This window comes from Piliocolobus tephrosceles, chromosome 14, assembly GCF_002776525.5.
Source record: "Piliocolobus tephrosceles isolate RC106 chromosome 14, ASM277652v3, whole genome shotgun sequence".
Taxonomy (NCBI): domain Eukaryota; kingdom Metazoa; phylum Chordata; class Mammalia; order Primates; family Cercopithecidae; genus Piliocolobus; species Piliocolobus tephrosceles.
In genome coordinates, this window is record NC_045447.1 from 46,832,868 (window position 1) to 46,846,023 (window position 13,156).

General features: G+C 46.2%; 1 protein-coding gene across 1 annotated transcript; it reads left to right on the forward strand.

The window, feature by feature from the left end:
* The first annotated feature begins 139 nt into the window (after positions 1-139).
* BAG1 (BAG cochaperone 1) lies at positions 140-11,815 on the forward strand. The gene is made up of 7 exons (XM_023203343.3): positions 140-655; positions 2,722-2,850; positions 5,009-5,091; positions 7,428-7,541; positions 9,613-9,720; positions 10,909-10,971; positions 11,533-11,815. Exons 1-7 carry the CDS (start codon positions 418-420, stop codon positions 11,617-11,619), a joined length of 822 nt encoding a protein of 273 aa, XP_023059111.1. The 5' UTR covers positions 140-417; the 3' UTR covers positions 11,620-11,815.
* Positions 11,816-13,156: the final 1,341 nt, after the last annotated feature.

The following is a 13,156-nucleotide window of genomic DNA, read 5'->3' on the forward strand; positions in this document are numbered from 1 at the left end:
GGGGCGGGGTGTTGGTGGAAGGAGTGGGAGGGGTTTTATTGTAGTAAGGCGGGGCCTCAGTTGAGTGGGTGGGGCCTGGGGGCAACTAAAGCGGCATAGGGCGAGGGCGGGGCCGGCAGGGCGGGGCGGGGCTGGGAAGCAGTCGGGCGGGGTTGTAGGACGCCGCGCTCAGCTACCATCGCTGGGCGGTCAACAAGCGCGGGCCTGGCTCAACGCGGCGGGGCGCGGAGACCACGAGGCGACCGGGAGCGGCTGGGCTCTCGGCTGCGCGCCCTTCGGCCAGGCCGGGAGCCGCGCCAGTCGGAGCCCCCGGCCCAGCGTGGCCCGCCTCCCTCTCGGCGTCCACCTGTCCGGGGTGCTGCCAGCGGGTATGACCGACCCACCAGGGGCGCCGCCGCCGGCGCTCGCAGGCCGCGGATGAAGAAGAAGACCCGGCGCCGCTCGACCGGGATCGAGGAATTGACCCGGAGCGAGGAGTTGACCGTGAGTGAGGAGGCAACCCGGAGCGAAGAGGCGGCCCAGAGTGAGGAGGCGACTCGGGGCGAAGAGATGAATCGGAGCCAGGAGGTGACCCGGGACGAGGAGGCGACCCCGAGCGAGGAGGTGACCAGGAAGGAAATGGCGGCAGCTGGGCTCACCGTGACTGTCACCCACAGTGAGTGTTGGGCGCCGGGTGGGCTCCTTGCTGGCCCCGAAAGCCCGGCGGGGTCTGTGGGTTTAGTCACATGTTCTCCAGAAGCGTGTGACCTTGCGCTTGTCCTGGCGTCCGGAAGTGAAGGGGTGGCCTGCCCCTCCACACTTGTGGGTGTTTCTCGTTAGGTGGAACGAGAGACTTGAGAAAAGAAATAAGACACAGAGACAAAGTATAGAGAAAGAAAAGCGGGCCCCAGGGGACCAGCGCTCAGCTTATAGAGGACCCACGCGGGCACCGGTCTCTGAGTTCCCTTAGTATTTATTGATAATTATCTTTACCATCTTAAACATAAGGGAGTAAATCAGCAGTAAGACATAAAGATCTTTGTGACCTGAGTAAGTTCAAGGAAAATGCTGTGCCTTGAGATGCATATGCAAACATCTCCATAAACCTTTTAGCAGTATTGCTCCAGCAAATCCCACCTTATTCCTAAAAGCGGTTTTCTCTTTGCTCAGTTAAGAAAGCACACAATGGGTTTTACAAGGAGATGTTCCATTGCCCAGGGACGGGCAGGAGACAAATGTTTTTCTCTTACTTGAGATTAAGAGAATGGTGATGACCTTTAACCACAAGCAGCCTTTAGGCACTTGTTTAACAACCTTTAAACCTTAAGTCACCACAGCACATATCTCTTGCAAGGACAAAGTTGGGGGTACGGTCACAGATTAATAGCATCTCAAATACAGAACCAAATGGAGTCTCTTAAGTCTACTTCTTTCTATATAGACACAGTAACAGGCTGACCTCTCTTTCTTTTCCCCACACGGAAGCGTGGGTTCTTGGTTGTGTCCGTGGAACTGCCTTTTGTACACTTTTCCATGTGGCCGGTGTATTTTGTCTCTGGCCATTTGTGCGATCCTGGGTGTTTGAGTTTGTCTGGGCTTTACGTCGTGGGCCTGGTTGTGTTTGTGTGCCCGCGCAGTTATTGTGGTCTTTGTGTCAGGCATATATTTGGCCATGTGGTCTACGACTGCTCCGTGTGTAATGAGTCAGAACTTCGTGCCTGCGGGGGCGCTCCTCATCTGCTGAGCGCCTTCTCCGTGTGCGCCACTTGAGTTGGCTGTGGGTCCAAGCGTTGTACTCTGGGCACCCTTTGGGTCTGCCTACTGTTGGAGTTGACACACAACCAAATGAAGTCAGTACACCGGAGAGCTAAGTCCATGAGGTTTCCCCAGAACCAGCTAGGGGAGGCTCAAGGGTCTGGGAATCTGGAGACCCGGATTCTAGATCCTGCAGTTTTGAGTGACCTTGGGATGGACGGCTTCTTTCTAAGAATCCGGTTTCTCCTCTGTGAAGTAGATTTGGTAACCCTGGCTCCCGCTGACCTCACGGAGCTGTTGGGGGAACCAAACCTTGGTGTAATGTACTGGACACAGGCTGTCTCCTTATTGTCCACATCCCTGGAAAAGAACTGGCGTCTCTCCTTCACAAAGAAAGGCTCTGCTGTTCGTATTCATTTGTCTGTCTACTTAGCACCAATCATGGATGCACTCAAGTGTGTCCAGTGGGAGAGGCAGAGGAAAGCAGTCACTTGTCCCTTACAGCAAGCGAGACGAGACCAGTACAATACAGGGTACAGGGCAGTCAGGCCACAGGAAGCAGATGGCTTGTGATGAAAAAGGTGGGCTTGGGAATCAGCTAGATCTGATGTCAAGTTCTGATTCCAACAGTTGGGTCTCCATAGGCAGGCCTTAACTTGCCTGAGGTCACAGTTTGCTCATCTGTGAAATAAGAAGTAATAGGTAGGTCTACTTCGTGGGGTTTTTCTGAGGATTAAATTTGATTATGCGTGAAATGCCTAAAATGTTAGCTGATATCATTCATATTGTTAGTTATTATAATAGAGGAAACAGAGATCCTTGAGGAGGTCACCAGAGGAAAGCTGGGTGGCATGGGGGCAGGCTTTGTGGAGTAGGTGGCATATGAGCTGGGCCTTGAAGGCTGGGTAAATAAATGTAATAAAGTGTCACCCTCTATTGATTTATGTGAAAGAATCATCTTTGTCAAATGCTTTTCTTTCTCCCTAGGCAATGAGAAGCACGACATTCATGTTACCCCGCAGCAGGGCAGCAGTGAACCAGTTGTCCAAGACCTGGCCCAGGTTGTTGAAGAGGCCATAGGGGTTCCACAGTCTTTTCAGAAACTCATATTTAAGGGTAGGCATTTCTTTTTCTTTTTTTCTTTTTTTTTTTTTGAGACAAAGTTTCACTCTTGTCACCCAGGCTGGAGTGCAATGGCGTGATCTAGGCTCACTGCAACCTCCGCCTCCCGGGTTCAAGTGATTCTCCTGCCTCAGCCTCTCGAGTAGCTGGGATTACAGGTGCCCACCACCATGCCGGGCTAATTTTTGTATTTTTAGTAGAGACGGAGTTTCACCATGTTGGCCATCCTGGTCTCGAACTCCTGATCTCAGGTGATCCACCCACCTTGGCCTCCCAAAGTGTTGGGATTACAGGTGTGAGCCACTGCGCCCGGCCAAGGGTAAGCATTTCTTTTCCAGCTTTTCCTTATGGCCAAGCGACAGTTTTAAAACTGCTTAACTAGCCGGGCGCGGTGGCTCAAGCCTGTAATCCCAGCACTTTGGGAGGCCGAGACGGGCGGATCACGAGGTCAGGAGATCGAGACCATCCTGGCTAACACGGTGAAACCCCGTCTCTACTAAAAACTACAAAAACTAGCCGGGTGACATGGGGGTGCCTGTAGTCCCAGCTCCTCGGGAGGCTGAGGCCGGAGAATGGCGTGAACCCGGGAGGCGGAGCTTGCAGTGAGCTGAGATCCGGCCACAGCACTCCAGCCTGGGTGACAGAGCGAGACTCCGTCTCAAAAAAAAAAAAAAAAAAAACTGCTTAACTTTTCCTAATAGTCACTCTGTTTTCAAACTGGGACAATTTTTATTTGTTTATTCATTCAGTTCTTCAACAGATATTTATTGAGGACCTGCTAGGTACTGGACACTTTCAAACATCTGGACAGGTGTCAGATTTGAAGTCTTATGATGATGGGAGAAATCTCACCATTTTTGATGAAGCTCATGGGCAGTCTTCCCTGGCTAGGTTAGATCATCTTCCCATTATATGTTACCATGGTACTCCCTGCTGTTTTTGCATCACTTCTATGAAATTACTATTAAATAATCATTTTCTTAGTTGCTTAACATCTGATTTCTCTGTTAGAATAACAGGCTCTGTGAGGGTGGAGATACTGCTGTGTTTCCAGTGCCTCACATTGTTCTGACTCAAAGGAGGTTTTGAACAAACTTACTGGGGACCTGGATGTGGTGGGCTCAGTGGATGGATGATGCTCATTTCTGCCAGGACCCACACCCTCCTAGCCCCTGTCCCTTGTCTTCCCACTCCCCTGAGAACCCATTATTCTGGTAACCACTGGGGAAAGACTTATCCCATTGGGTGTCAGTCATTATAAATAATTTAGTAATAGGCATTTTATTTATGTTTCATAATGTAATGTATTGTCTTTAATTTTTAAAAATATTTTATTTCCGGCCGGGCACGGTGGCTCAAGCCTGTAATCCCAGCACTTTGGGAGGCCGAGACGGGCGGATCACGAGGTCAGGAGATCGAGACCATCCTGGCTAACACGGTGAAACCCCGTCTCTACTAAAAAATACAAAAATCTAGCCGGGCGAGGTGGCGGGCGCCTGTAGTCCCAGCTACTCCGGAGGCTGAGGCAGGAGAATGGCGGGAACCCGGGAGGCGGAGCTTGCAGTGAGCTGAGATCCAGCCACTGCACTCCAGCCTGGGCGACAGAGCGAGACTCCGTCTCAAAAAAAAAAAAAAAAAAAAAAAAAAAAAAAAAAAAAAAATTTTATTTCTGAATTATAAACACCATAGAAATTCATGTTTCAAAATAGAGGAATGCTTGAAAAAGATAATGTTCCCCTGGATAAAACCCCTCAATAACACTAGGTTATCAGCATTCATTGTGGCATTGAAGTTTCCTGCAAAAAATGAGCTTTAATGCCTATTGTAGACTGTAATGCCTACTGAAGACTTTAAAGTCTTCTGTAGTATGGTTCATCAGCCCCCGATGCCTGAATATTTGGCTCTTTCCAGTTTCTCACTAATACGAAAAGGTTGCACTGAATATTATTGTATAGTGGTTACTGTGGAGTCACATGTCCAGTTATTTGTTGAGGATGAATATGTAGAAATGAAATTACTGGGTCACGGCACCCTCTAAAAAGATACCAATTCTCATTAGTGAACACACTTGTCTATTTCCTGTATCGTGCTGAAATTTATTTTCAGTGTGGTACAATTATTACAAGTTGGCCTACCTTTATCCTCTTTTTAGGAAAATCCCTGAAGGAAATGGAAACACCATTGTCAGCACTTGGAATACAAGATGGTTGCCGGGTCATGTTAATTGGGAAAAAGGTAAATTGCTTTTTCCATCAGAAATCCTCAGAATCAAATGACTGAAGTCTTTTATACAGGTTTTGGTTTAGAAGACCAAATTGGGGGCCGGGCGCGGTGGCTCAAGGCTGTAATCCCAGCACTTTGGGAGGCCGAGACGGGCGAATCACGAGGTCAGGAGATCGAGACCATCCTGGCTAACACGGTGAAACCCCGTCTCTACTAAAAATACAAAAAACTAGCCGGGCAAGGTGGCGGCACCTGTAGTCCCAGCTACTCGGGAGGCTGAGGCAGGAGAATGGCGTGAACCTGGGAGGCGGAGCTTGCAGTGAGCTGAGATCCGGCCACTGCACTCCAGCCTGGGTGACAGAGCAAGACTCCGTCTCAAAAAAAAAAAAAAAAGCAAATTGGGGACCCAGATTCTGCGTTGATAAAACCCCTCTCTAAACAAATACAATCTTTATTTGTTTTATAGGATTACCAATTTTGTTGTTCTCATACCCTCCTGCTCCTGTTGGTTAGAACTTTTGCTCTAAGAAATAGGAGCGGTTGTGCTGCCTTAATAAAATGTTTTTTGTTTTGGTGGTAGAATCTGGGTCTGGTTAAAATGGTGCCTGGGACAAGTCTCATTCACTTGGAGTAGAATTAGCAAGAGTCTGGTGTTAAAATAAACTTGTAGATATTAAGAATAATCACTCTGTTCCAGTTCAGGAGCCTCTCTCCCTTTAACCAACCTTTTAACTAAAATCTCCCACAAGGGAAAACCTTTGACTGGAAAAAAAGGTTCAGACTAAGAAACTGAGGGGAAAAAAAGACAGATGAGGTCAGCAACCCTTAAGGTGATGAGAGAGGGCTGTGGCCAGCCCTGCATTGTGACACAGCGAAATTACTGAGCAGATGAAGTTCCCTTATTTTGAGTGAGGTGACTGAGTAGAGAGAGGGCAGAGATTAACAAAGTGAAGGCAAAGAAAATCTAATCCAGACTTGGAACTGCCAGGAGACTGGAACTCAGGACTTAGCTACAAAGAGGAATGAATAATTTGGGATAGCGTAACTAAGCAGAAAGCTGCTAGACCTCTCTGTCAAATGTTTACCTGAGAGAAGGGGGAAATATTCTAAATTTCTTGCTTCAGGGTCAGGGAGAATGGTGATGGGGAACAGGCAGAACCAAGGAGTCAAGTTTGAAGAAACTATAGGACTTTTATGTGGAGCTGACACAGAGCTTATGGAGTGAAGTGTGAAGTCAAGGAGGGCACCATGGCACATACCTGTTGTCCCAGCAAGTTGGGAGTCTGAGACAGGAGGATCACTTGAGTCCAGGGGATTGAGGCTGTAGTGAGTTATGATCATGCCTGTAAACAGCCACTACACTCCAACTTGGGCACTGTAGTGAGACTATCTCAAAAAAAGAAAAGTCTGAACTTAAGTCTACTCTACCTCTTTTGGACTGTGTGATCTCATGTTACTTGACTACCTTAAGCCTCAGTTTCATCATCTGTAAAGCAGCAGTACTTCCCTGATGGAGTTGTGGTAAGGCTTAAAAAAATAATATAGGTAAGGTGCTTAGGATAGTGTGTGGCATGTAGGAAGTGTTCAATAAAAGTATTCATCGTTGTTAACCAGCATCATGTTAAACAGGAGAGCTCAATTGGAGGCTGCCATTTAGGAATTCCATTTAAAGGAATGGTAGAATTCCACCTGACTTGCCATTCTGGACTCCTCACAAGTGTTCACTGAAATGTGATTACCTTCCAGGCTTCAGTCTGAATCTGGCAGTTGGATTGTCTCTATTCTCTGTACCCAAGTTGTCAGGGCCCACACCAGAATGTTTGCCTAACACCTTCTCTCTAGTCTGGAGTCTTTGTAGATGGAAAACTTGATGTATAACCCTTTGACTTGATTTCCAAGAAGCAACAGAGTTAAAACCATTATTTCTAGGTGAGTGGTTTCATGCAGTTGTGGTCAGGTATTTTTCCTGACAGAGGCTACTGTTCTTGTTGATTGCTTTTTCTTTTTTTGGGGGGGGGGGGGGGGCAGTCTCTCTCTGTCACACAGGCTGGAGTGCAGGTGCACGATCTCAGCTCACTACAACCTCCACGTCCCAGATTCAAGCCATTCTCCTGCCTCAGCCTCCCGAGTAGCTGGGACTACAGGCGCCTACCACCATGCCTGGCTAATTTTTTTGTTTTTTTCAGTAGAGACAGTGTTTCATCATGTTGGCCGGGCTGGTCTCAAACTCCTAACCTTAAATGAGCTGCCCACCTTGGCCTCCCAAAGTGCTAGGATTCAGGCGTGAGCCACCACACCCAGCCTGTTCTTGTTGACTGTTGGCTTTGTTTTCTTCTTAAACATTTTAGAACAGTCCAGAGGAAGAGGTTGAACTAAAGAAGTTGAAACATTTGGAGAAGTCTGTGGAGAAGATAGCTGACCAGCTGGAAGAGTTGAATAAAGAGCTTACTGGAATCCAGCAGGTAACTCTCTTCATGGACCTTGACTTTCTGCCTTGTATCAGAGCTTCCTGGATATAACTTGTGGTTATGGGGACAGGCTCTGCAGTCAGACTCCCTGGGTTCAGATCCTAGATTCACCCTTTCTCTTACTGAGAACAAGTTTATCTTTGCCTCAAGTTCCTCATCTGCAAAAAGGGAATAATGGTGACATTTCCCTCTTAGGATTGTTGGGAGCATTAAATAATGTAGATTGAGCTTGACACATACTAAGTGCTTTATAAGCATTTATTGTCATAGTTATTGTCAGACCCCAGCCAGCATCCATTTATGCTCACAGGAGAGCACCTGCCATGCTAGGATCATGAATTGTCTGAAATAGAACAAGTAGCTTCTCTCTGTCTGGGCTGTTGTAATGTGTTTGGCAAGGCAAATGACATTTTGTTGGTTTATAGAAGGTCCAAGTTGAACATGATAGTGGGGTTGGAGGGGGTCATCCTATTCAATTCCTTATATTAGAGATGGGGTACTGAAACCCAGTAAGGATTAGGACTAGCTCAAGACCACTTATTTATTTTTTCTTCTCATTGTGTAACATTAATTGGGGTGTGTTTGTGTTTTGGTTTTTTTTTTTTTTTTTGAGATGGAGTCTCACTCTGTCACCTAGGCTGGAGTGCAGTGGTGCAATCTCAGCAGCTCCCTGCAGCCTCTGCCTCCTGGGTTCAATCAATTCTCCTGCCTCAGCCTCCCGAGTAACTGGGATTACAGGCGCCGCCTGCCACCACATCTGTCTGATTTTTTCGTATTTTTAGTAGAGATGGGGTTTTACCATGTTGGCCAGACTGTTCTCAAACTCCTGACCTCAAGTTATCTGCCCGCCTTGGCCTCCCAAAGTCCAAAGTCCAAAAAAATCCAAAGTCCAAAAGTCCAAAAAAACCCAAAGTGCTGGGATTATAGGCATGAGCCACCATGCCCGGCCTATATGTTTGTGTTTTAATTACAGAATACATGCTGACTGTACAAAAGTTTTAAGTACATGTATAGGCACTAATATGGAAAATAAAAATTATCCATGAGGCCCCAACTCAGAGATAACCATTACCGAAGCCTGAAATACATTTTTCATCTTAAAAAAAATTGATATAATGTTATATACACTTTATAAACTATTTTTTTTGGATAAAAAATTAAACGTTTTCCTATGATGGTATTTTTCAAAGCTTGCATGCATTTCATCTTGTATAAATGTATCATTTACCGAGCCAGTTCTGTATTGTTCATTTAATACTATTTTTACCATTATGTGTAATGCTTCTTTGACTATCCTTGGACGTAAATCTTTTTTGACCATTCCTGGTTTTTTTAGTAGAATAAATTCTTTGAGTTGGAATTGTTGGTTGATGTTTAAAGCTCTTGCTACATGTTGTGAAATCTGTATCTGTAGCTCTTGGCTGTGATAAACATCCTCAGAGATCCCTGCTATCCAACTCTTGTCACCAGCTAACTGGTCATTAGGCCAAGCTATGTGAGTGAACCATTAGACAATTTGATAAAAATAAGCACTGCTGCCATTTGTTAGCATGTGTCTGTGCCACAAGTTAGTGACACATGTACATATATTCCCTTTACCTCACAGTAACCCTCTAGGGTGTGGGTATCATAATCTTCATTTTTAAAATGAGGGTACTGAGACATGAATAGGCTAAGTAATTTGCTCAAGATCACAAGTTAGTAAATGGCAGTCAGTTTTCAAGCCTAGGCTTTGAAGACTCTAAGCCTGTGCTTTTAACATCTGCCTCTTGTGCGCAGGTATACACTTGTGATTGGGGGCTTCACTGGCACCAAGCCTCAGGAGGGAGGCATTTGCAGCCACAGTGGGTCATGCGAAGTAGAGCAGACTGCAACCTGATAGAATTCTTGGACTGGCCCACGGCCAGTCTTTTAAATTTTTCCAAGAGGTGAAGTTGTGGATCTGAAATGTGGCCTGGCCTGCCAGGGCTATGGTGGACTCAGTGTGATCGCTTCAGTAGTATTGTGGCATGGAGTTTTCCATCAGCCTCAAAGAACCGTTGCAGTAATGCATTATTTCCCACAGGGTTTTCTGCCCAAGGATTTGCAAGCTGAAGCTCTCTGCAAACTTGATAGGAGAGTAAAAGCCACAATAGAACAGTTTATGAAGATCTTGGAGGAGATTGACACACTGGTAAGTAAATATTCAGCTGAAAAGAACTAGTTTTCTTTGTCTTTATTTCAGTCACATTCACTCTTTCAGTAATGTACTCTCCTATTGTCTGAGCAAACCCATCACTTGAGAATATTAAGCATCTACTATTGTGTGCCAATCACGTTGCTTGGTCCTGGGTGAATGCACAATGAAAAGATAGTTCCTGCTTTCTAGGCACTCACAGCCCTCCAGTATAGGACTTTTATCATTTATACTTATGTTTGCCAGTAGCATCTGTAATCATCATGAAGCTGGGACCCAAGGAGTCCACCATCTCATGGTCAAGAAAACAGGTTTTCACTTTCTCTGATACTCATGTGACTGATAATTCTGCAGGCCTCATTACTTACAGAGGATTCAGCCAGACCCAGATCTTATGAGGCTGCTGAAACATTAACTCAGGAGTTCTCTTTTGCAGATGATAGTAATGATATCTCTAGCCTGATGCTTCATTCTTGAAGGTGAACTGCACTGTGTGTTTCTGTTGGACAGGGTGGGTGTAAAGAAGCAGCAGCGCCGGGTGCGGTGGCTCACGCCTGTAATCCCAGCACTTTGGGAGGTCGAGGCGGGTGGATCACAAGGTCTGGAGATCAAGACCATCCTGGCTAACACGGTGAAACCCTGGCTCTACTAAAAACATAAAAAATTAGCCGGGCGTGGTGGCGGGCACCTGTAGTCCCAGCTACTCGGGAGGCTGAGACAGGAGAATGGCGTGAACCCAGGAGGCAGAGCTTGCAGTGAGCTGAGATCGCGCCCCTGTACTCCAGCCTGGGCGACAGAGCAAGACTATGTCTCAAAAAGAAAAAAAAAAAAATAGCAGCAGCAGGCACTTTTGAGCCTCACAATGAGCCCATGGTCTGGCCAGAGTAGAGTATCCATACATATGAAACAATAAAAAACCAAAGTCTGTGTTACAGATGAGTTCCTGCAGCCCAGACGTGGAGAATACAGGGAGCTTTTATAGGGACAAGAGCCATGGAAAGGCAATATAGGATACAGACTCAGGGAAAGGGTTCCTGAAAATGGACATCTCATTTACATTGGTGATCGTGACCTGTTTTGTATACTGTGGGTGTTTCTTATGTGTTCTCATGTCATTTTCACTGAGGATTATTTGTTACATGTTTACTATTTACTAACTTCTATTATCAACTTACTCTTCCATAGATCCTGCCAGAAAATTTCAAAGACAGTAGATTGAAAAGGAAAGGCTTGGTAAAAAAGGTTCAGGTGAGTTGTGTAATAGTGCACAACAAGGCGTAATATGTTAATGTGTAGGTATGCGTGTTTATCTGTTCAGAGTCGGTAGTATAGAAGCATGGTGTGTGGTATAGGCTTGTTTTGGTTATTACTTATTTATCAACAGGAACCCCGAACGTCAGAGAAGAGCCTTATGTCCCTGTAATTATATTTGAATTTAAACTATTTAGGGAGGAAACTCACTGGAGAGCAGATAGGGCTGACGTGTTACGCAATTCCTGGAGGCAGTATTCATGCATACAGTGCTTCCTGCGATTGTTCAGTTGCTGTGCAGTGGCCTTGTGGCAAAGCTGCTCCCTGCCTTTACCACCTTTTAGGGGATTGCTGGCCTAGAGCATGGTCAGAATGCTGGTCCTGTGCTCCTTCCCTCTCCTTGCCTTGGAACCCAGGCCAGTTGCCCATCTCCATTCATGCACAGTCTGTTTTGAGTCTCAGCCATGGGTTCCCCAGAATGGCTAAGCAAGGAGCCTTGTGTGGGCAGTGGTTGGCTATCCCTGGATGGGCCCTTACTGCCCTTTGTGTATTTTCTAGGCATTCTTAGCTGAGTGTGACACAGTGGAGCAGAACATCTGCCAGGAGACAGAGCGGCTGCAGTCTACAAACTTTGCCCTGGCCTAGTGAAGTATGGCAGAAAGAGGCTGTGCTGCCCTGAAGAATGGCACCACCAGCTCTGCCATCTCTGGAGCAGAATTTACCTGATTTCTTCAGGGCTGCTAGGGGCAACTGGCCATTTGCCACTTTTCCTACTCTCATCCGGTTCTCAATGAAAAACAGTGTCTTTGTGATTTTGAGTAAAGCTCCTGTCTGTTTTCTCCTTCTGTCTCTGTGGTTTTGCTGTCCAGCAGTCCACCTTTTCTGGAGAGGGCCACCTCTGCCCAAATTTTCCCAGCTGTTTGAACCTTTGGATGCTTTCTTTGGGCTGGTGAAAGCTCTAATTTGCCTTGGGCTAGTTTCAGGTTTATAGGCGGCCCCAGTCTTCAGATACATGAGGGCTTCTTTGCTCTTGTGATCACGTAGTCCCATAGCTATAAAACCAGAATCACCAGGAGGTTGCACCTAGTCAGGAATGTTGGGAATGGTCTAGAACAAGGTGTTTGGCACATAAGTAGACCACATATCCCTCATTATGACCTAATTCCAGAACATCTAGCTGGGTTGTTGGTTTCTAGACTTTGTCCTCACCACCCAGTGACCCTGACTAGCCATAGGCTATGAGATATCAGGGGGCCATTCCTTTGACGGAGCCTGTGGTTGATGCAAGGCTTTCTTGTTCCCAAGCAAGTCTTCAGAATGTTAGAACCCAGTGTTGACTAAGTCTGTGCTTGAAACCAGGCCAGAGCCATGGCTTAGGAAGGGCAAAGAGAAGGCACCAGAATGAATAAAGCAGGCAAGTGGTGAAGCCAACCATAAACTTCTCAGGAGTGACATGTGCTTCCTTCAAAGGCATTCTTGTTAACCATATCTTTCTGAGTTCTATATTTCCTTCAAGGCTGTTCTATCCATTTTGTGGACTGCCCCCCACCCCATCATTGTTATTAAAAAATTGAGGCCTGGCACAGTGGCTCATGCCTATAATCCCAGCACTTTGGGAGGCTGAGGTGGGTGGATTGCTTGAGGCCAGGAGTTTGAGTCCAGCCCGGGCAATATAGCAAAACCCCATTTTGCTTATTATAATAATAATAATAATAATAATAATTAACTCAGCGTAGTGGCATGTGCCTGTAATTCCAGCTACTGGGGAGGCTGAGGCACGAGAATAGTTTGAACCTGGGAGGTGGAGGTTGCTGTAAGCTGAGATTGCGCCACTGCACTCCAGCCTAGGTCACAGAATGAGACTCCATCTCAAAAAAAAAAAAAAGAGTCGGGTGCAGTAGCTTCTTCCTATAGTCCCAGCTACTAGGGAGGCTGAGGCTAGAGGATCACTTGAGCCCAGGAGTTTGAGTGTAGTCTGGGCAACACAGCAAGACCCCGTCTCTAAAAATTTAAGTAAGTAAAAGTAAATAAAAAGGAAAAAAAAAACACCGTTTATGTGCTTATCAAGTAGAAGAGTGTTTTGCTTTTTTTTTTTTTGATTAATCATTTGATAAATCATTTCGTGGCTGTAGTCATAATCTTAATAACATTGAGAGTAGCCTTTTGTGCTAGAACTCTACCT

Bases quoted from the DNA above. Each gene is read 5' to 3' on its own strand.
- BAG1 (XM_023203343.3), top strand. From the start codon at position 418: ATGAAGAAGAAGACCCGGCGCCGCTCGACCGGGATCGAGGAATTGACC. The intron at 656-2,721 runs GTGAGTGTTGGG...CTTTCTCCCTAG, and splicing joins CACCGTGACTGTCACCCACA to GCAATGAGAAGCACGACATT. The intron at 9,721-10,908 runs GTAAGTAAATAT...ACTCTTCCATAG, and splicing joins TGGAGGAGATTGACACACTG to ATCCTGCCAGAAAATTTCAA.